At 29.7% G+C, this 22,467-nt stretch overlaps 3 protein-coding genes across 4 annotated transcripts in view; 1 reads left to right on the top strand and 2 right to left on the bottom strand.

Moving 5' to 3' along the window:
* Positions 1–6,907: 6,907 nt before the first annotated feature.
* On the bottom strand, positions 6,908–9,340 carry LOC113371437 (DNA fragmentation factor subunit alpha-like). 2 transcript variants are annotated; one of them, XM_026612069.1, is made up of 2 exons: positions 8,584–9,340; positions 6,908–7,040 (listed from the first exon to the last, which is right to left on the bottom strand). In XM_026612069.1, exon 1 carries the CDS (start codon positions 9,188–9,190, stop codon positions 8,588–8,590), a length of 603 nt encoding a protein of 200 aa, XP_026467854.1. In that variant the 5' UTR covers positions 9,191–9,340; the 3' UTR covers positions 6,908–7,040; positions 8,584–8,587. The 2 variants fall into 2 exon arrangements, with proteins under 2 accessions (XP_026467854.1, XP_026467851.1); XM_026612066.1 differs by having other exon boundaries at positions 6,910–7,040; positions 8,577–9,340.
* Positions 9,341–13,974: 4,634 nt separating this feature from the next.
* The window catches only part of LOC113371396 (UDP-glucuronosyltransferase 2B20-like), a 39,781-nt gene continuing 31,288 nt past the window's right edge, over positions 13,975–22,467 (bottom strand). The window contains exon 6 of the mRNA XM_026612025.1: positions 13,975–14,341. Within this exon, the coding sequence (XP_026467810.1) occupies positions 14,041–14,341 (301 nt within the window). The 3' untranslated portion in view covers positions 13,975–14,040. The remainder of the gene's footprint in view (positions 14,342–22,467) is intronic.
* LOC113371432 (zinc finger protein 60-like) lies at positions 16,534–17,785 on the top strand. The gene is made up of 2 exons (XM_026612062.1): positions 16,534–16,675; positions 16,818–17,785. Exon 2 carries the CDS (start codon positions 17,023–17,025, stop codon positions 17,773–17,775), a length of 753 nt encoding a protein of 250 aa, XP_026467847.1. The 5' UTR covers positions 16,534–16,675; positions 16,818–17,022; the 3' UTR covers positions 17,776–17,785.

The following is a 22,467-nucleotide window of genomic DNA, read 5'->3' as shown; positions in this document are numbered from 1 at the left end:
CGCGACTAGGGAGTAAATCCGTACAAATGCAACGGAAGTGCGTTACGGCAGATAAGAGTCGAGTGCCAATGATTCGTCATTCGCTCTCGATGATATAATTTCTATACGGGTCGATTGTGATTAGTCGTCGTGTATGTGAATAGAGATCTGCCGTTGTATGTGTACCGGAATCAACGTTGTATGCGAACCGATATCAATAAGGAAATCGGCATGGATTAATAAACATTTTAAAGTTACATCGTAGTACAAATCTTGATTTAATGAAAAATGCCTGAATCAGAAGAATATTTTACCCTGTTCCTTGAAAATAATGAAACAAATTAAACATTTGTTCCGGGAACTAAACGTAAGTTAATTGATTAGAAATTATTTCTATATTATCCGTAGTTTCTATAAATTTTAGAAGTTATTAAAATGGAAAAAAATTATAGGCAAGATAGATATTACAGCTGTTCAAAGAATGAGATAATATCGCCAGCGAAAAAGTAAAAAAAAACGTTGTTTAACATAATTTGCTGTGTAAACGAATATTATAAAATTTATTGATCAGCAATTACTTCATTTCTCATTTCTAAATGCTAATTACAATGACAAACCGATCATGTCATATTTGAAGTATGACTTTAATTACATTATTGTTTTTAAATATTAAAAATATTTTTAATGCTACTATAAATATGTAATTTACAATTCATTATTATATAAATGTGTATAATGGTCGACACTAATAAATGTGTGCATCATGAGTGTTACCATATTACTAATAAACATTATTCAAAATTGTTATATGACCTATTTATTTTTACTTAACTTAAATTTGCTACTTTGTACAGTAGCAAATAAGTTTTACTTCAATCGCGTATGATCCTTACGCGCACTTTTTTTTTTATTGTATATTTGTTGACTTTGTATGCATATACAGAAAAATTACGAGGAAAAGGGAGGCGTCTAGTTAGATATATCACGTGTACTTATTTTTTCAGAAAAAATATGATGCTTTTGTAAATTCGAAAAATTCGTGATTCGGGAGGGAAGGGAAGGGGTCTAATTTTAAATTTTACGACGTATCACCAAGAGAGAGGTGATTCAAAAATCCCTAAAAAATCGATCACGTGATTAATGAACGCCCCCTCCCATACCACACACTCATACTTTTTCCAAATTTGGTCTCATTCGATTCAGAATGACTTGAAACGTCGAGAAAACAAACTTAGGAAAATTAAATACAATCACTATTTTGTTGTTTCTAATTCATTTTATTCCCAAACATGTTGTGACTACATGACATCGTTATAAACGTTCATGGTTTTCATAAAAAAATTAAGATTTACAATATTCTAGTTCTACATGCAATTAATAAGTTCGCCATTGAATTTTCGATTGCCAATTAAAATATATATTTGGCAATCCATTGATACAATATGAAACCCAAAAATCAGTATTCGTGTTATATCAGATAAACATCGAAGTGTATAAAACCTACGAAAAGTTTTGATTGTTTCGTTATTATTGTTTTAAGTTGTTTTTTTTATGAAAATCAAAATATTAAATAAAATAATTATTTGAAAATTGGGAATTTTGGTACTTGAGGGGCCAATTCTCCGAAAAATAGAAATGTTTTGGCAATGCAATGTTACGCTTCTATCTTCATACGAATTGGTAGTGAAAACTGTCAAAAAGCTATGTATTTGCTGTGCAATCAGGCTTTGCACATACAAAACCTAACCTGAAAAAGGCACAATGTTATCATAAGTGCGTCTTTCTAATGTCTCATTGACATATGTGAAGTTACATCTAATCTTTCTAATGTTTCATTGACATGTATGAAGTTAGGTCTAATCTTTCTAATGTCTTGTTGACATCCGTGAAGTTAGGTTTTATATGTAAAGCTCTCAACTTCACAGCAAATACATTGCATTAATGATCAAAATTTTGACAATTTATATGAAGATAGGACCGTAACATAGCGTTGCCGTTATATTTCTGTTTTATCAGAGAATTGGCCGCAGAGTTTACCAAATTATATTTAATATAATTAATTATTAATTTTTGGCAGAGTATAGAAATTGTGTTGTGTCGAAAGGAATATTTGTCTATATAAAAGCTACGTGTACATTGATTATTATATATTTCTAAGTTTATATAAAGCTTATGGGAAATAATAAAATGTATCTAATTCTGTTTTTACACAATAAATAAATATATATTTATATGCGACCAAATATTCGAAAACAATAAGTAATTAGTTATTGTGTACGTTTCGATAGTGTATGTGTCATACAATCATTCAGCACGTTAGCAAATTTTGAAAAATATTTTACAAAGTTTAAAGAAAATATAACATTACGAGAAAGAAATTATTTAATGAATGAACAACAAACCCATATAGAAACGACGGGGTTCACAAATGCTGTTCCAGGATCGAAGCAAGGTTGAAAAATAAAAAAATATAGTAAAACTAACGAATTAAAGAAATTGATTAAAATCTAAATTTTGAAACGATTTCGTCATTTTGCATTTCGCTGTGCATTTACAATTCGTTAATCTTTACATGATTTTAATGAATTAATTGTTTTTTCATAAAACAATGTTCTTTAAAAATTGTGTGTTGCGTTTTTTTTGTTTTGTGTGCATTGGTATTTTTTAATGTTAAATATACTTGTAATTTTTAAAATACTTTTATTAAATAATTTTATTCATGAAATAGAATTATTATCTAAATGAAAGAAAAAAAATCTCCAAACAGAAAAAAATATTAGAGAAATAAAATTCTAAAAATATCTCTAAAAATAAATTTTAGAGAAATCTTATTCGTGAAATGTGATTCTTATCTAAATAAAAAGTAAAAAAAATTCCAGAAAGAAAAAATGTGGAAATTGTATAAAAACAGAATTAGTATATACATGTATATAAAGTGTAAGGATTATTTTTCATACAACTTTACCTTGTGCAAAGATCTAAATATAAACGACATCCATACACACACTACTTAATCCTACTTTACATAATAACAGTCTTCTCATTTCTAAACTATTTAGCATTTTATATACATATATGGAAGATTATTTTACAAATCGAATTTTTCTGTAAAAATAGAACTTTAACTTCTTGCCAGATTTGTCATTTTTATAAATTTTTTAATAGTGTAAATAGACGTAAAAGGTTGCTTGTTCAAATCACTTCGGGTAAAAAATCACCACTTTAGTAAAAAAAAATATGAAAAAAATAATTACATATACAATACATCTTAGTAAACACCAAGCGTCGGTAGCAATCCGAAATCCACATAAATTCCACACGAGTGTCACAACGCTGCACGCTTGTGGATTTCAAATCGCTACTGCCGCTCAACATCACAGAATATTTTATATTTTCATTATTATTACTTTATTTTACCTAATTTTTCAATTCTATTCTGCTCAAAAATCATATGATTTATAAAAAAACTTCCATATACATATTTACATACATATATAATACATATTCCCCTCGAAGTCCTTATTCAAAACATATTTATTCTTTAACCGAACCAAATCATTTCTGCAGAATCTACAAACCTTGAATTCTACAATTAATAAATCGTGTCGAAAACATCTAATTATAAATATATTTATATAAATCATGTGCGTTTCTAGATTAATAAAACGTACAAGTGAAATGTGTGTATATAAATATATAAATAATAAATATTTTATAAAAATTTATTTTAATCGGTGATATCTAAGATACAAAACACATGTGTTCATTATAGTTTTTAAAAGTTATTGCATAAAGACAGTCCAAATGTTATTCATTTTATTGTTTATAATTTTTTGGTCAAAATAATCGCATTAGTGTGAGCAGTGCTTTAGGAAGATAAATGATTATTATTATAGGTGTAGAGAATATGAATACAAATCGAGGGATTGAAGAACTTTATTTAAAATAACTTATTACTAACAATGTGTGAAGTGAAACTTCTAAAGCCACTTCTTAACTAGTTAACGAATAGAAAGAGACAGAGCGAGAGTGAATGCGTAAGGGAGAAAAAGAAAGATATACCAGTAGGAGAGAGAAAGAGATGGTGTGAGTCCGGCGTGAAGTTAGCTGAAATACTTGAAGTACTTGTTTTATTTTATTTAACCTTTTTGATTACACTATTTATCCCATTTTTTCTTTCAGTCACACAACAAACTAAATGTTAAAACTTTTATATTTATAAATTCAAAAAAAATGCGACCCTGAACAAAGGGGCTACAGTATAAAACTAACTGCAACAGAAGGTAGTTTATGTTATTGTATTGTAGTAGTGTTGCAAAATAATATACTTCCCTTACATGACCAAAAATAAAAATATACAAAATATTTACCTTTAACTATTAAATCAATTAACTTTGATGCAAGTACTCACTTCCACATTTATTTGATAGCAATGATAATAAATTCATAAATGACGACGGGATTATTAATTAATTAATTGTTCTAGAAATTCTGATGATAGTGAACAGATGTTAGAAATATGTAAACTCCAAATGTATCTAGGTTTGGCAATTGGATCAGACTTAAGACATGATTATCATTAAGAAGTGTTAAATAGTTATCTACATATCCATGATCTTTATTCTGGTTTTAGTAACAGTGCAATAAAAAAATAGTTTTAATTAGAAGATCTCAAAAGAGGAAATTTTAAAAAACAACTTAATTTAAGGCATGAAACTCCTCACTAAGAATTTGCAAAATAAAATAACTACTGCATAAAAAGTGAAAATATCTCGTGAGGTGGGTAAATAGACTTCTGTTGAAATTGGTTTTATACTATTGCCACTATTTTGACTTTTTTTGGAAAAGTTTTTAGATTTCGTTGTGAGCTGATCAAATACCATATTTCTGAGCGAGATGTTTCATGCCTTTAACTAAATTATTTTACAAATTTCCTGTTTAAGAGATCTTATCCTCTAATTGAGACATTATATTATGGCACTCATTACAAAAACTAGGATAAAGATCAGGGATGGGTAGGGATTTAGTACTCCCGTAAGTCCCAACCAATTACAAATATGGTCAATTATTCCTGTAAATTCCTTTCTTTCTCTAACCATCTCCACCAAATTAGCACTCCTTTTCAATGATGAGCAAGTCCCATCCAATTAAAAATATGGTCAATTGTTTCTGTAAATCCCTTTATTTTTCTAACCATTTCAACCAGGATTAAGATCAGGGATGGGTAGGGAACTAGCACTACTACTAATGATGAGTGAGTCCCAAACAATTACAAATATGGTCATTTATTTCTGTGTAAAGATTCAAATGTATTTAAGTTTGGCCATACTTGTAATTGGATCAGACTTAAGATATGACAATCATTAAGAAGCGTTAAATAGTTATCTACACATCCATGATCTTTATTCTGGTTTTAGTAACAGTGCAATAAAAAAATTGTTTTAATTAGAAGATCTCAAAAGAGGAAATTTTAAAAAACAACTTAATTTAAGGCATGAAACTCCTCACTAAGAAGTGATCATTTGCAAAATAAAATAACTACTGCATAAAAAGTGAAATATCTCATGAGGTGGGTAAATAGACTTCTGTTGAACTTTGTTTTATACTATTGCCACTATTTTGACTTTTTTTTTGGAAAAGTTTTTAGATTTCGGTGTGAGCTGATCAAATACCATATTTCTGAGCGAGATGTTTCATGCCTTTAACTAAATTATTTTACAAATTTCCTGTTTAAGAGATCTTACCCTCTAATCGAGACATTATATTATGGCACTCATCGCAAAAACCAGAATTAAGATAAGGGATGGGTAGGGATTTAGTACTCCCTTGTCCCAACCAATTACAATTATGGTCAATTATTTCTGTAAACTACTCTCTTTCTTTAACCATCTACCATTTTTCTCTCTCCATTTCTCTATCAACCTATCTATTTATTTCTTTCTCACTCTTTCTGTTTTTTACACATTTATTTCTATCAACCTATCTCTCTCTCTCTATTTCTCTATCACCCTATCTATTTATTTCTTTCTCACTCTTTCTGTTTTTTACACACAATATCCTTTGTTCGAGTTTTTCACTCTCTCTCTCTATCTGATAATAACTCTCTTTCTCTCTTTTTGCTATCTCACTCTCTTCCTTTATATACCATCAATTTCACTTGCTCTCTCTTTCACTTTTTCATTTTGAATGCTTTGCTTAAAGAAAAGGAACAAATATAAGTTCTATTTCTATTTTTCTTTGATCATTACGAAGTTAAACTTCTTAAGGGCGCCGCAATAATAATTATTATTTTTGATTGATTTTATATAAATTTTGAAATCTAGTTCTTCAATCCCTGGTTGGACCATCCAATTCGATTTATAATCAAATTATTGATCACATCTTTGTTTTACAAATTCATATTTAACCCTTTCCACTCGGATACCGTTGCTTCGGCGGCAAAATACATATAAATCTCGGAATTAGCGAGTGAAAAGGGTTAATTTGATTGTCCAACATTTTGATCCATATTCTCTACTTACAATTACATATAGATTAATATATAATAATTATATCGATAGATATATAATACTTAAAATAACATATCAAAATATTACAACAGGTTTTCAATAACATAAAACTAAATTTTTATTCGAGTTGTTTTGAATTCGATTATCACAATTTGCAAAAACAAAGTACTTTGGTAAATTTAATTTCTAGTATTAAAAAAATACTGTATTTTAAAAAATATTATTACTATTACTATTAATCAGTAATAATTAATATTAATTAGTAATATTATTACCAATATTATTTATTATGAAACCTATTGTAATATTTTTACATAATCGTTTAATTCATATCACATGTAATATTTAGACACTTAATTTAAAATACAAAAAATCGACCAAAAAATATAAAGTCATTTCTTGACTTCATATTTTTTTTAGTCTTGATATATATTTATAAAAATGAGATCTTACTAATTAGTCAATTCCTTTAACTGTCTAAATGGTGTTTCGTTCGTATAAAAAATTATAACCTTCGGTTCTTGAGCTTTGAGATTTCATCCACAATGCTTGCTGAAAAAAAATAAAGACGATTATTTATTGTGTATGTTTTGATACTAGATTTCAATACTAGATCAACCGATTTGAATGATTCAAAAAGCATTCGATTCCTATTGATAGGGAGATATGCTGATTAGTTTGTGGCAAAGACAGGTCCAGCCGTTTCGGAGATACGGAGCAAAGAGTGCAGAAAATAGAAATTGAGTTTTTGAGAGGACGGAGCATCTGATTTGAATGACGAAAAAACACTCAATTCGTAATGATGGGGAGAAGTTTTGATTAGTTTTTGGCAAAGGCAGGTACAGCCATTTTGGAGATACGAAGCTAAATGTGCCAAAAATGGCAGTTTTTGAGAAAACTAAGCATCCGATTTTTTTCTTAAAAAAAGTTTCTTAAAATCTTACCACTTAGGTATAAAAATTAATTAGATTTTAGCCGATTCTCAGTCATACTGAACGTGATTATAAAATTTCATAAAGATAGGCCAAGCCGTTTTTCTGTAATGATGTGTAAAAGGATACTCCTCCTAAACGATTATTCGGATTTTGATAAATCTTTCTGAAGTTTGTCCAAGGATTTAACGAATGATAAAAATATAGTAATTTTGTAGAAATAAATGGCAAAAATTACAAAAATCACTTATCATTGTTTGAAATTGAAAATATTTGAACCGTCATCTGCTAGAAATGTGAATTCACTTGAAATTTGAAATTAGCTGAAATTATGAGCCTAGATAACATTAGAATATCATATACAAGAAAAATGTAATGTCTACATTATTATAGCCGAAAAGCAGCTGAGATGCACTAAAAATTAAAATAATATAAGATACAGTCAACAGAATATGATGTTTGGTAAATGAAATTATATAATTCAGTTTAATAAATAATGCAATAAGTCCAAAATTGCATATACATTATTTTTTTAAACTTATGCATGCCGTATTATGATTTACTTTACTACATTATTTAACAATACAAAAAAATATTTCAACTATTAAAAAAAATTATTAAGAATTGTGTTTCATGTGTCAAAAATTCATTTGTTTGGCATTGGATATAGAATATTTATCGAGTTCATCTTAGATTGAATAGTGCACATATGAACTAGATTTTACAAATTAATTCACCTAAGATTTGAACATAAACAATGATGTTTATTGAATTATTAGTAAGAATAATGTACTTTCAAAATTGTAATTTCCAAAAAGCAACTAATATATCATACGAGATTATGAAAATTATAGAGTAAATTATTGAAGGAATTATGTTGTGTGGTAAAATCAAGTGTGGCACTGTTCTTTCACCGCAGATACTATTTTTGTTTTCTGAAAATCTTATACTGCATATGCTAAGACCATAAATGAATCACAAAGGCAGGACATCAAATAGGATATTAAAAGTATAGGATAGGATATTAAAAATTTTGGACCTTTTGAATTGTAGACTTGGGTGCAGGACAATATCTGTCGGGACACCTAGTATATATATATATATATATATATATATATATATATACATATCCATGTCTAATTTATCATTTATCTATCATTTACCCCCTTAGGCCATTTCTGGTTGAACCCCGTTAGCCTCCTCGTTAGTGGCTTGCACGCTCTTATGATACAAATTCAGCAGCTCCATAGCGTCCTGAGCTTGCCTCTTCTCGCACAAAATTCTCCCTGAAGCTTCTTTTAAAGTCTCCAAAAACTCCTTGTCATTCGGAAACAGTATATCAGCTACACTATCAGGATCCATATCCGACAGCAACTCCAAATCAGGGCCTCCTAAGACTGATACGTGGCATATGTTTTGCTTGAGTTGCCCGACTAAGCTGGGAAGCCTTCGTTGCCCCGAAGAGTCGTCGGTTGTGTCTAGAGTAATATGGCATTGGGGAATTTCACTTGTCCATCTTTCTGTATCATACAAAGCCATTAGGCAAGTGTTGTCTTCGAGGGTTGAGAAGTAGTCTTCTTCATCCACTTCGGTGCCGTCGTTTTCCAGGACTATTGTTACGGTTTCGGAGGGTTCTGTACGCCCCAATTTTTCAGGAAGTTTTTGTATCAAGTCTTCTAAACTAGATGCGACGATGCCTTTCTTTGTTCTTCTAGAAGCGTCGCAGATTTTGTAAGGTTTAGAAGTTGTGGTGGAGTTTGTATCTTCCATTTTAGAACGAGGTAAATAAATACTGTTGGATTAATTTAGATTTGTGTATTTTTTTCACATACCGGCTTTGATTTTATTTTATTTTGTATAGAAGGACTACACCCACAATTTTGATTTTTGACACTTGCTTGACTGTTCGCGAAAGCGTTGTAAAGGCGGGAGATGGCGGGAGACGTCATACTAGTGTAAAGGCTCTGACACACAACGGTTGTTTTATACAAATTATTTTTATATAAGAAAAATATAATAGTTGAATAATTAGGAAAACTGGTGGTACCTTAAAGCAAATTGCTGGTACTTCCCGTACCGTAACGAAAGGTTCGAGGAATATTAAATGTTTTCAAATAGATTTCAAATAGAATTATTTTAACATTTTAATATTTATAAAAATTATATAAACGAAACTAGTTGCTATTGGTGTTTTGCTTTGAGGCAAATTACATGAACTTCCCGATATGTGTAATCAATAAAAAACAAATTAATTTATGAGTGATTAAAAGTATTCCGAATGAATTTATTAGACATCATTGAAAACGAACGATCACGTTAACTCGGAGTGTTTTCTAAAAGCAAATTTTTACAAATCAATGATTTTTATAATTGAACCAGTTTCCGTAGGACTTTAATGGTTTAGTATGTTTATTAACACCATTACTCAATCGTTATACCAAGTAAATTGTCTAATTTTAATTTTAACAAACGTCAAAAAACTACTCATTTTCTCAAACTTTGATGAATTTTTAAAATTAAACTACTTTTCATAAGGCCGTAATATTTCAGCAAGTTCTATAAGATCATGATATATATCGACAAAAAAAAGTTTCATAAAAATTGGCTTAATTTTTTTTTCAACAGTTAATTACAAGAAAACGGCTCGGTAGATTTTCACCTAAAACTAATCGGTATCATTCCCAAATTATATCTTTGGTGGCATTAGCTTAAGTGTGAACGAAAAGTTCAACACTTTTTTACAAATCACAAAGAACCGTCTCGGCCGATCGTCGCACAAAACTGACAAACGATAACCTTCATCGAGATACATCAAATGGCTTTTATTTTTTTAAAATCGGTCCAACCGTTTTTGAGAAAATGTCGATTCATGGCAAAATATCTGTTCACATACATACCTTTTCCAAATTCGGTCTCATTCGATTCAGAATAGCTTGAAACGTCGAGAAAACATAAAATTAGCAACTCAAATATAATTTTTGAAGTAAAACTTCTTTAGGCGCGATATGGGTGTAAAAATTTCTTTAGGCTACACGGGTGTAAATCCGTACAAATGCAACGAAAACGCCAACGTGAAGTTGAACACTACGACGCCGTAAGCGCTGATGTCGCGAGTATCCACTCCCGTCATGTCATGCGTAAGTCGAGCGCTAAACCCTATATGAACTTGCATTAATTGAATCACGTTTTTTTACAAAAGAAGAGGTTGCTGTATTATGTCCTCATGGAATAAGACTTTTCTTAGAGAATAAATGTATCATGGAATATAATAAATTTATATTGAATCTCGTTGAAGACAAAATAATATCTACTGCCACGGATATTTATGTAGGTTGCCATGCGACAGATCAACAATCATACATTCGTCAGCAGTTTCACAAAAATCGGTTATTGATACCGGGGGTTTGCCGTATGAAATAATTTTAGTTCTGAATAAATTTTACATAATAACAACTAATATTGATGTAAGTGATGGCTTAGCTAATGGTTGTGTAGGAAAATTAGTGTACATAGAACGTGGCGATAATGATGAACTTCTACGTTTATGGTTTGAATTTCCTGGTAAGATAGGTAACAAAATAAGAAGAAAGCTGCACATCATATTCAAACTCTTAATATCAGTAGGACAGCTGTGCCGATTCTCAGGAAATCTTCATCTATTCCAATGAATAGAAATAAAATCATATTTGTCAAAAGAAATCATTTTCCTTTAGTGTCTGCTTGTGCACTCATAATACACAAATCACAAGGTGGTACTTTTGATAAAATTGTATATGAATACAATAAAACACATAATCAGCAGCTTCTATATGTTGCATTATCACGAGTTACCAGCATTAATGGATTGTTCATCATTTCTAAAACAACGACAAAAAATTTTATAATGGAAGAAAACGGCCAGCAGGATTAATGGACTTAAAAACTGAATTCCAAAGACTTTCAACTTGTAGATTAATAACACAAGAAGAAAAATTGAGTGAGATAATAAGTTTGAACGACATTTCATTGTTTTTCTTTAACTGCCAAAGTTTACGAGCTCATTTGCCTGATCTGCAAGATAAAGTGCTACAACGTTGTACGTTTTTGTTATTTTCGGAAACTTGGATTAATAATGAAGAACGAATTAATATTCAGAACTATTACTGCGTTACTCAATACAAACGATCAAACTCAAGAGCAGGTGGTGTAGCTGTCTAATGTCTATCATTCATGTTCAGATACTGTTCATAATGCCACTCCTATGCAGTTTCTTGCGCCAACGATATTACTGGATATTCCTAATGAAATTACACAAGTAGGTGATATTGCAGTTGTCCGCTGTGTGAACACACAGAATCAAACATTGATTATAGTCGTCCTTTAAATTTCTCCCAATAAAAACATATCAAATATTATTGAATTTCTTCATCAGCAGTTACTTCATTTTTCTAATGAGGGTGCAAAACTTTTAAACACTAATCACAACGAGATACCATTAATTCTTGCTGGAGATTTCAATGTCAATTTTCGTTCAGAAGAATCTCAACCATTAATTGATTTTTTAAATAATAAATTCAATTTAACAATGAATAATTCTCCATTTGATTCAACCACAAGATATGGCTCGACTATTGATGCAGTTTTCTCCAGAAATGTACATAGTTTACAAAGCAAAATTTATGTCTCTCATTTTAGTTATCACAAACCTATTATATCATATATGAAATATGATAGCAATTAATCTGTCGTTGTTGTTTTAAACTGTGTTATTGATGTTATGTGATTATTAATAAATGATTTTTAAAATTCAAATATGATGTTTTTTTATTTTTATCTTAATTGCCTACTCATACAATATTAAAAGTTTTACTTCAATCGCGTGTGATCCTTACGCGCACTCTTTTTTTTATTTTTTATGAAAACATAAACTTCTCCTTCAGGAAGTTAATAAAAACATAATCTTTAGAAAATTATTAAAAATTATACGTACTCTAATAATAGACTTGAACTTTACTTTTATATTTTATAAAAATATATTTGTTTTAAATAAATAACAATATTAATAAAAGGAATTAGTTAAGAGTTAGTTAAAAAGAGAATTAGTTAAAAAAAATATTCCACGTGAAAATGAAAATAGAAAAGTGAAGATATTTTCTTTTAGTCAACTCGTATTATTGACTAAACACGTGAAACTTTATTTTATTGATATTTTTTTTAAATCTCCAATTGATCACGGGTTTTAATTGTTATTTTCAAAAAAAAAATAATCGCATTCAAATTTATAATGACATTTGCAATGAGTTATATTATGAAAGCTAAATTAAAATGCAAAATATTTGAGTTATATTTTTTCAATATTTTTGCAAACCCTGCAAAAATTTTACACCGTCCAAAATTTTCAGATAATTTATTACGTGTATTTTGCTTTTTTAGGGACCTCTAAAATGTTTTTACTATTCACCAAGGTTTTAGACAATTTTTCACATTATGAATACATAATACTTTAATAAAAACATAATATTGAACATTATTTTTAATCACTTAATTTTTAAATAATAAAAAATATAAATTTTTACTGAAGTAATATATAAAAACACCAATAATTATTTAGATGAGTTTATTTATTAATACTTATTCATTCAACAACAAAATTTCTTATTTTATTTATCATTGTAACAAATAAAATAAAATGTCAACAACAAACAAAATATAACTAACTTATCTTATTGAAGTAAAACTTCTTTAGGCGCGATATGGGTGTAAAAATTTTTAGGCGCGACACGGGTGTAAATCCGTACAAATGCAACGAAAATGCCAACGTGTAGTTGAACACTACGACGCCGTAAGCGCTGATGTCGCGAGTATCCACTCCCGTCATGTCATGCGTAAGTCGAGCGCTAAACCCGCTAAACCCTATATGAACTTGCATTAATTGAATCACGTTTTTTTTACAAAAGAAGAGGTTGCTGTATTATGTCCTCATGGAATAAGACTTTTCTTAGAGAATAAATGTGCCATGGAATATAATAAATTTATATTGAATCTCGTTGAAGACAAAATAATATCTACTGCCACGGATATTTATGTAGGTTGCCATGCGACAGATCAACAATCATACATTCGTCAGCAGTTTCAAAAAAATAGGTTATTGATACCGGGGCTTTGCCGTATGAAATAATTTCAGTTCTGAATGAATTTTACATAATAACAACTAATATTGATGTAAGTGATGGCTTAGCTAATGGTTGTGTGGGAAAATTAGTGTACATAGAACGTGGCGATAATGATGAACTTCTACGTTTATGGTTTGAATTTCCCGGTAAGATAGGTAACAAAATTAGGAAGAAAGCTTCACATCATATTCAAACTCTTAATATCAGTAGGACAGCTGTGCCGATGCTCAGGAGATCTTATTATTATTGATGTTATATGATTATTAAAAGATGATTTTTAAAATTCAAATATGATGTTTTTTTTATTTTTATCTTAATTGCCTACTCATACAATATTAAAAGTTTTACTTCAATCGCGTGTGATCCTTACGCGCACTCTTTTTTTATTTATTTACTTAATATTAATATCATAATTATATATACATATATTTATATATATATATATATATATATATATATATTTATTTATTAATTCGTCTTCTTCACCTTCCTCAACACCTCGCTAGCTTTCAAATCTTTCTCCTTCCCACAACAGATCTTCTTAATTCCATAAAATACTAAAAATAGGGCTCCTAAAAAGACTCCTAGCCAAACTAGAAGCAAGTCCCACATAAACAGTGCAAAGGGGCACATAGATACTGCTTGAGACTTCAAATGCGGTGCCCCCTTGTGCCTTAGTACGTATTCGCACCACCAAACTGCTTCTTGTAGTGGATGTTGAGGGCGATCTCGGAAGAGAGTGGATCTGATGGTCATTTTTTCTTGATAACTAGAAGAAATTTTTTATTGTGATTAATAAACAGATGAAAAAAATATGTAGAAATGAAGAAAATTGGATTATCTGGTTTTATTGTCTGATATTAGATCATATAACAGAGAGAGAGAGAGTGAGGAAGAGAGGAAGGGGTAGACAGGGAGAGAGAGAGGGAGAGATAAATAACGTTAAGATGAAGAAAAAAAAAGATAAGATAGAGACAGAAATCATTCCAAGTCATTCTGAATCATCTGATACGGAAATTGGAAAAAGTTCGAGTATGATGAGCCAAAAACGACTGCACTGATTTCAAAATTTTTCATCAAAACCATTTGAATAGAAATCATGTTGGTTAGTTTTACTTGACGATCAGCCAAGACTATTCTTTATAATTAGCAGATAGGTGTTTAATTGTTTGTCTAAAACGTGGGTTCCAACCTGTGTGGCGTGCCAAAGGGGCTACACCTGTTTTCTAAATTCTATTTTCCAAAACAAACCAACAATGTAGAAATCAAGTAAAAAAAGTTTTTCATGTATATTTTCACGTGTTATGATGTTGCCTGATAGCTAAATTATAATATTAATATCGAATATATGTGAAATTACTTTTTTTATAAAGACAGGGGTGGCGCCTTATATGCTTATTTATATATGGATGGCGCGGTACTGGTCTAGATTTTAGCCAAAAATCCTGAACCGATTTTGAAAAATCAAAAATTCTTCAAAATTTAATAGTTGTATATTGTTAAATAGTTTTTGACAAAGACCATGAGGGCTGTTTGTTTAAATTTAATTGCTGAAAAACTATTTTGATAATTTTGATGAAACTTTGTATTGTGATAGAAAAACATGATCTGAACTAACATGCTAAAATATTATAATCTTGCAAAAAGTGTGCTCTAAAATTAGTACACTCATAGAATTTATAAGTTTGTTTAAAATTTATTACAATTGCAAATCGCATTGATTAGTTTTTCGTAAAAGCTAAACTTGATTTTTAAAATAAAAGCTAAGAATTTTGTTTAAATAGCTAAAAATCAATTCTTATTAATTAAATCGCCATTAGCTGAGTCAATTTTTCATAATTAGCAGATAAGAGCAAAATTCTTTGCTTACGTTTTTCCAAAACTCCTGAACCGATTTTGAAAAATCAAAAACTGTTCAAAAGATTTTAGTTATAAATAGTGTTAATTAGTTTTTGACAAATATCAAAAGGGCCGTTTCTTTAAAATTAATTGATGAAACATTATTTTGATGATCTTCATAAAACTTGAAAAGATTCTTAATAATGTTTTATTCGATGATCAGCCAAGCCTATTTTTTATAATTAGCAGCCTATTCTTTATAAATGCACAATTGTTCGTCTACCTAGATTTTTGCTTAAAATCCTGTACCGAGTTTGAAAAATCAATTAGTTTTTGACAATGACCAAGTCGACCGTTTCTTTAAAATTAATTGATGATATACTATTTTGATGATCTTCATAAAACTTGATAATATTCTTGATCTGAACCATAGATAAGAGAGTAAAACTAAACTGGTTGGAAATAAAATAATTGATATTATAAAATATTATATTCCTGCGAAAAGTGCTGGTGCTCTATAACTAGTACAATTACAGATATTATAAGTTTGTTTGAAAGATATAAATTAAAGCTGAAGCATGTAATGAATCATTTCTTGCAATTAACTAAAAAATTTAACGATATAATAACAGAAGGTGCCATCAAATTGTCCACAATTGTAGCTGAATGTACTTATTGTATAGTTTGCTATGAAAAATAAAACAAATACAGATATCAATTGGAAATTGATTAGTTTTTAGTAAAAGCGAAAACTTTATATTTAAAATAAACGATACAAACTTCATCAAAATAGCTATATACATAGTTGAACAAGTACAAAATTAACTATATTTCAATTCTTATTGATTAAGTTATTAATTATTTATGCATATCGTAAAATTCATGTATGCATGCTTGCTTCAGGAAAATTACCATTTACAACTATATTAAAATATTCACCAAACAAACATTTAATTCACATTCAGTTTACAAATTAACTCACTAGTGGCGCTAGTGCTTGATAACCGCAGCATGTCAAACCTTTAACACATGAGGCACTCCCTTCTCTTCTTTTGCCTATGGAAGCACGCTTTTATTTGACGTTTAGTGTTCAGTAAGTTTTAAAACGAAAATGTTGTTTAATAAAAATTAAATAAATTAAAGCATGGCAGGGTGAAAAGACATTTTAAACATAAAGCTAGTTATGTTAGTCATTGAAATATATTGATTTGGTGGATAATAACAGTGTATTGTAATAAACTTGTTGGGTGTATCTAAATGCTAGGTAAGGTGGTTACATTGTCTTAATAATAATTTTATTATATTGTTAATTTAAAACGTGGAAGACTAAAAGTAAATGCAAAGCATGTAGATGTTTTGATTGCATTGATTTAATTCAATAGTAAGTATTTTTATTTATTTTCAAGACTGAACTTCAAGTTTGTTAAATTACAAAATGGCGTTCAATTATTAATTGAAATTGTGAAGACACCAAATTTATTAAATTTGAATGGCAATAAAGTTGTTATAAGGTGCTTTATTACCATTGTGTAAAGTGTACACACATGAAACAGATGGTAAGATTTAGATACCTCCTTTGCACTTTAAGCAGTGGTTTATATATCTATAAATATGAATAAATTGGTGATAAAATCAGAACCCCAAGAGGAAACATCCACACCTCAATCTATTACCCCTGATTCAATTCACATAAAACAAGAATCACAAGACAACACTTATCTACAAAGATTCCTACAATCCGAGGTGACAATCGATGAAGTCAAACAAGAACCATCCCTCTGCTGCAAAATATGCTTCAAAATCTTCCCACACAACTCAGCACTCGTCTACCATGAAATGAACCACAACAATACGAAACGATTCAAGTGCATGCTTTGTGATGAAGGCTTTTCGAGTCAGTATGTTTTATCCAACCACCTAAAGTCTCACACGACTGCCAAACAATTCGAGTGCAAGGTTTGTAATAAATTTTTCACCTTAGAAAAGTATTTGGAGTTCCACATGCTTCTGCACACCGAGAGCAGGTTGCATGAGTGCAAAATTTGTTTTAGAGAGTTTACCAGAAAAGACTTGTTGGATAAACATGAGCTAGTACATTACTATGCGAGGCTTAAATGTGAAGTGTGTGGAAACACATATTCAACACGAGCTGCTTTGGTGAAGCATTTGGCTTTACACGATAAGAAGTTTGAGTGTATTATTTGTAATCGATGGTTTGCCTTGAAGTTGTTTTTGGATAGACATTTGAAAGTGCATGTGGATGGGGATTGTTATGAATGTGCGATTTGTTCGAAGTCGTTTGCAAAGAAAGTGGGTCTTAGAAGACACACGAAGGAACTACATAATGAGAAGAAAGTTTTGTAGTTGTAACGATGTGCCTTTTTTATATATTATAGTTTTAAGCATAATCATTGTTATGTTTTATTATGAATTTTAGTCGTTCTTGTGATTTTTTTATAAGAAATATTGTTTTATGCACTTTTTTAAATAATGTCTTAATATAATTATTAATAAACTTAATTTATATTATGGTTTATGATATTTTATTTATAAATTTTGTTGATTTCTTTATAATATTGAAAAGCACTTGAGAAGATTTTTTAATTTTAAGCAAATGAGTCAATATATAATAATACCATCTGATGATAAACACACCTGTCTATTTTCTTTAGAAAAAAATGATTCAATGTGCTATATATCGTCTAGACTTATGGGCCAATTTTTGATTAATTTATGGGTCTATAATCATATGAGTTATTAGTTTTTCATTATCTTTATAATAATACCATCTGATGATAAACTATCCGGTCTATTTTTTTTATAAAGGATTAATTTAATCTACTTCATCTTCTTTGCAACAAGTCTAGATTTAGGGACCAATTCTTAGATTAAACTAGTTTAATCGTGCCTTAAGGCAAGTTGCTGGAACTTTCAGCAAATAAAGGCAAATGAAGTATTTGAGGATTATTAAATGTGTTCAAATATATTATTGTAAATACTATATTTTTATGTATTTACTGAGAATGAAATAAAACCCAAAATGTAAGTAAAATTCAATCATTCGAATTTAACAAGAAGGACATTGTCTAATATTTTTAAGAATTATATAAACTGAATTGCAAAGTTAAAATTATTTATTTTATGTATATAAGTGAGCTTTAGAATTTAAGACCGAATTGAAATTAAAATTCGTACAATTTTCGATATTAAAAAAAATATTTTGTGAAAATTAAAAAAAATCTCAAAAGCAATCGTTCCGTCAACACAAGCAGAAAGTTTTTTGAATCTTCAAATCGGATGCTTATTACTTTCAAAAATTGCAATTTTTTGCACATCTAGCTCCGTATGTCCGAAACGGCTGAACCTGCCTTTGCCAAAACCTAATCACCACTTCTCCCTATCATTACGAATTGAATGATTTTTGGATAATTCAAATCGGTTGATCCGCTCTCCTAAAAGCTGTCATTTTTAGCACTTTTTGCTCCATACCTCCGAAGTCGCTGGACCTGTCTTTGTCAAAAACTAATTAGCACGTCTTTTCATCGAAGATGAAATTTTTGATATATCTTTACGTTTCAGAGGTTTCTGAACATTTTGGTATACCTTAGATGATTTACCTTAAACGATTTGACGATTTCTGAAACACGATAAAATTTTTGGGAGGGCAGGTCTTTCGGTTTCGGAGATGGAGTAAAAAAAAGTAAAAAAATGCCATTTGGCGGTCAAAAATGATCCTTGCAGACATGCACTTTAAATTATCAGTTATTTTAGAGATTCTAATAATACGTATAGATTTTGTTAACATGGGTTCCGTAACTTTGATCGTAAGACAGCGACGCGGCGCTTAAGCGCTTCCATATTTCGTGTCCATGCAGCTAAAGCAGCGCGATTGCTTTGAAAAGAAGTTCAAAATTTCCAAAATATTACGAAATTTAAACAAAAATTCTTTTTTTTTAAAAAAGTCAATTTTTTCAAAAATTTCAAAATTCTCAAAAATCAAATTTTGTCTGAGTTAAGTTTTAAGGTACAATGTCATACACCACTAATTTGACAACAAACTGAAAGAATTCTTTTAGCTCTTTTTTCCAGAACTGTTAAAGATTAAATTACTGACTATTACTAAAGTGGATTGCAATGTTTTAATTAATATTAAATAATAGAAAAAAATCTCAATATATTTTTAAATAAATGAATAAGCCAATTTATAATAATAAAAATCCAAACCACATCAAAACCATGTTTTCAGCATATATGAGTAAATTTAAACACACATTTCATAATTATACTAAGCATTATATGTAATTTGGAAAAAAAGTTAAGAATATTTGCAGATTCATGTTTTATTTATTTATTTGTTTGTTTAATTTTTTCTAGGATTAATAAACGTAGCTCTTCCTTTTGCTTCTAGACAATTTAAAATTTTTATAAACTTACATCCTAGCTTTTTAAATCTTTTGTGATTAATTTGACATTTCCAAAAAACGAATGTCTCTTTCTTTAGAAAATGGTTATTCATTTTTTGAAAATGTTTGCTGTCGTTTGTGAACTGTTTTTGTTGTATTTTTTTTTTCATTTTGTATTGCAGTATTCATTTAAATATAATGAGTTTTAGATTAAGTTGGCTCTTGCAAAGACTATTAAAGGACATTTATATGTGGCGTGCTTGGCAGTGGGTAAACTATTCATGTATTTTTTGGTAGCTGCTTCTTTCACTTATGCACCACATTTGCAATCAGTTAGTTATTTTCGTACTAAGCATTTTATACTTAGAATTATTATTACAATAATTTTTTTATGGCAAAACAACATTTGGCGGGTCAGCTAGTTATATATATATATATATATATATATATATATATATATATATATTCATTTATAAATTGTTGTTACCTGGGTTCAGAGAGCATCCTCGACAATTTGGCAATGATAGCTTCCTCGGATAAATTAAAAATGTCTAGTTTTTCAGCTACTCCAGCATCAATCGAACGTTTCATGTTCTGCAAATAAAAACAAATTTGTATAACTAGGTGTAAGTGGCATTTTGTCTTAAAACAAACAAGTTTATTGGTCCTCCCCTGAATGTGTAAATAATTTAATAGACATAATCAAGTACAATTAGGATTTAGCATTTCTAAAATTTAATACCAATTGGGATTTGGAACTTCCAAAGTTGTTGCAATGAATACATAATGGACTGATAGATTGAATTCTAAAAAAAATCACGAGACTTGCCATGCCGTCCTAACCTAACAGAACGCTTGCCCATACATTATGTATGATACATTTTAACTTAGGCTTGGATATGCATGGCAAGCGTACATATGAATTTAATGAAACTAATAAAACTATTATTTTTATAAACAAAAGCTGTAGGTGTAAGTGGCATTTTGCCTTAAAGCAAGTTTTAATCAATGTTTTAATCAATTTTTGAAATTTTTTAATTTGGTTCATGGTTTTTGGCAAAAACGTCGACTACTTCGCACGGATGCATTTATTTGCTTTTCATAAAAAATGGCTACTTAAAAAATTTCTTGTATAAAGATATCAATCGCGGCGCAAAACTAATAAAAGCAAATTCTGGTCGAAAGATTTCTAAAGTTTTTAAATCGGTGCAGTCTGTTTTGAAAAAGGTACAAAACTGCAAATACAAACTCATGCTTTTCCCAATTTTGATGTCGAACGATTCAATACGACTTGAAACGTCGAGAAAATATAAAATTAGCAAATAGGATTTTTTCACATATAACTTCTTCGACACGTTAATTAACTTCCTACAGTAATCGCAAAAAAATCTAAAATGAAAATTTTAATTGATCTTTACATTTCAGAAGTTTCTGAACATTTTGGCATACCTTAGAAAAAATATATCTATGTGTGAGTGTGTGTGTGCGTGCGGATACAAATTTTCGTCGACTATTTCGGGAACACGGATCAGCCGATTTGAATTATTCAAAAAACGTACTCCTACTCCTTGTATAATTCTTACTGATGAGGAGTAGATGTGCTCATAAGTTTTTGACAAGGGCAGGTCTAGCCGGTTCGAAGATACGGGGCAAAAAGTGCGAAAAATGGTATTTTAGTTTTTGAGATAACGAAACGTCCGATTTAAATAATTCAGAAAACATTTTACTTGTGTTGACGATATGAACAACTGGTAAAATTTTTGTAAAAGCAGGTTCAGCGTCTCCGGAGATCCAATAGAAAAAGTAAAAAATAATGCCATTTGACCCCTCAAAAATGAACACTAGACATATATACATCGAATTCGACTCCAAATCAGCTATACAGCGCTATTGCTTAAAAAAGTGTTTAAAAATTTTCAAAAAAAAAATAAAATACAAGAAAATCGAAATATAAAAAAGTCAATTTTTTTTACAAAAATTTCAAAATTTCTCAAAAAATGTAATTTTTTCAAAGTGTTGCAAAGTATTTTTTAATGATTTAGTTTTTGGTACGGGAAGTTCCAGCAATTTGCGTTTAGAGCTATGCACCACTAGTTTGCTAAAATATTTATAATTTTTCTTACTGTGTGCTGATCTGCAAAGAACGGTATCCCCAACATGGGTACTCCGTGCCAATGAGACTCCTGGGTGCTGAGGAGACCACCATGTGTCATAAATAGTACAGTTTTTGGGTGCCCTGGAAATTGAAAATTGATCATAATTCCAACAATTTCTTAACAGTTTTATTTTATTAAGTTTTAATAATTTTGTATTACCTAATATGTCGTTTTTGGGGCATCCAATCTTGCAACAGGACATTTTTAGGTAAATTCAATTTCTCCTTGTTAGAGAATTTCCATAAAAAGTGATAATCGGGGAATTTTGCAAATGCCTTTATGAACATTCGAATGCGTTCTTCTCCTAACATTTCGCTCTTCACATTGGAACCGAGGCTGAACAGGACGGCTCCTTTTTTGGAAGACTCTATGAACCGTTTGATGTCCTAAAGGAAAAAAGACAAACGTTGGTGTTAATAGAAAGCGTAAATTGTCAATGTTGTACAAAATAAGGGACCGATTCTGCCGCATAACAGAAAAATGTTATGGCAAGGCCA

Source organism: Ctenocephalides felis, unplaced genomic scaffold, assembly GCF_003426905.1.
Source record: "Ctenocephalides felis isolate EL2017-DRISC unplaced genomic scaffold, ASM342690v1 CF-g0.4_SCAFFOLD_00845, whole genome shotgun sequence".
NCBI classification, from domain to species: Eukaryota; Metazoa; Arthropoda; class Insecta; order Siphonaptera; family Pulicidae; genus Ctenocephalides; species Ctenocephalides felis.
This window is presented reverse-complemented; position numbering and strand designations above follow the sequence as displayed.

Bases quoted from the DNA above. Each gene is read 5' to 3' on its own strand.
- LOC113371432 (XM_026612062.1), top strand. From the start codon at position 17,023: ATGAATAAATTGGTGATAAAATCAGAACCCCAAGAGGAAACATCCACA.
- LOC113371437 (XM_026612069.1), bottom strand. From the start codon at position 9,190: ATGGAAGATACAAACTCCACCACAACTTCTAAACCTTACAAAATCTGC.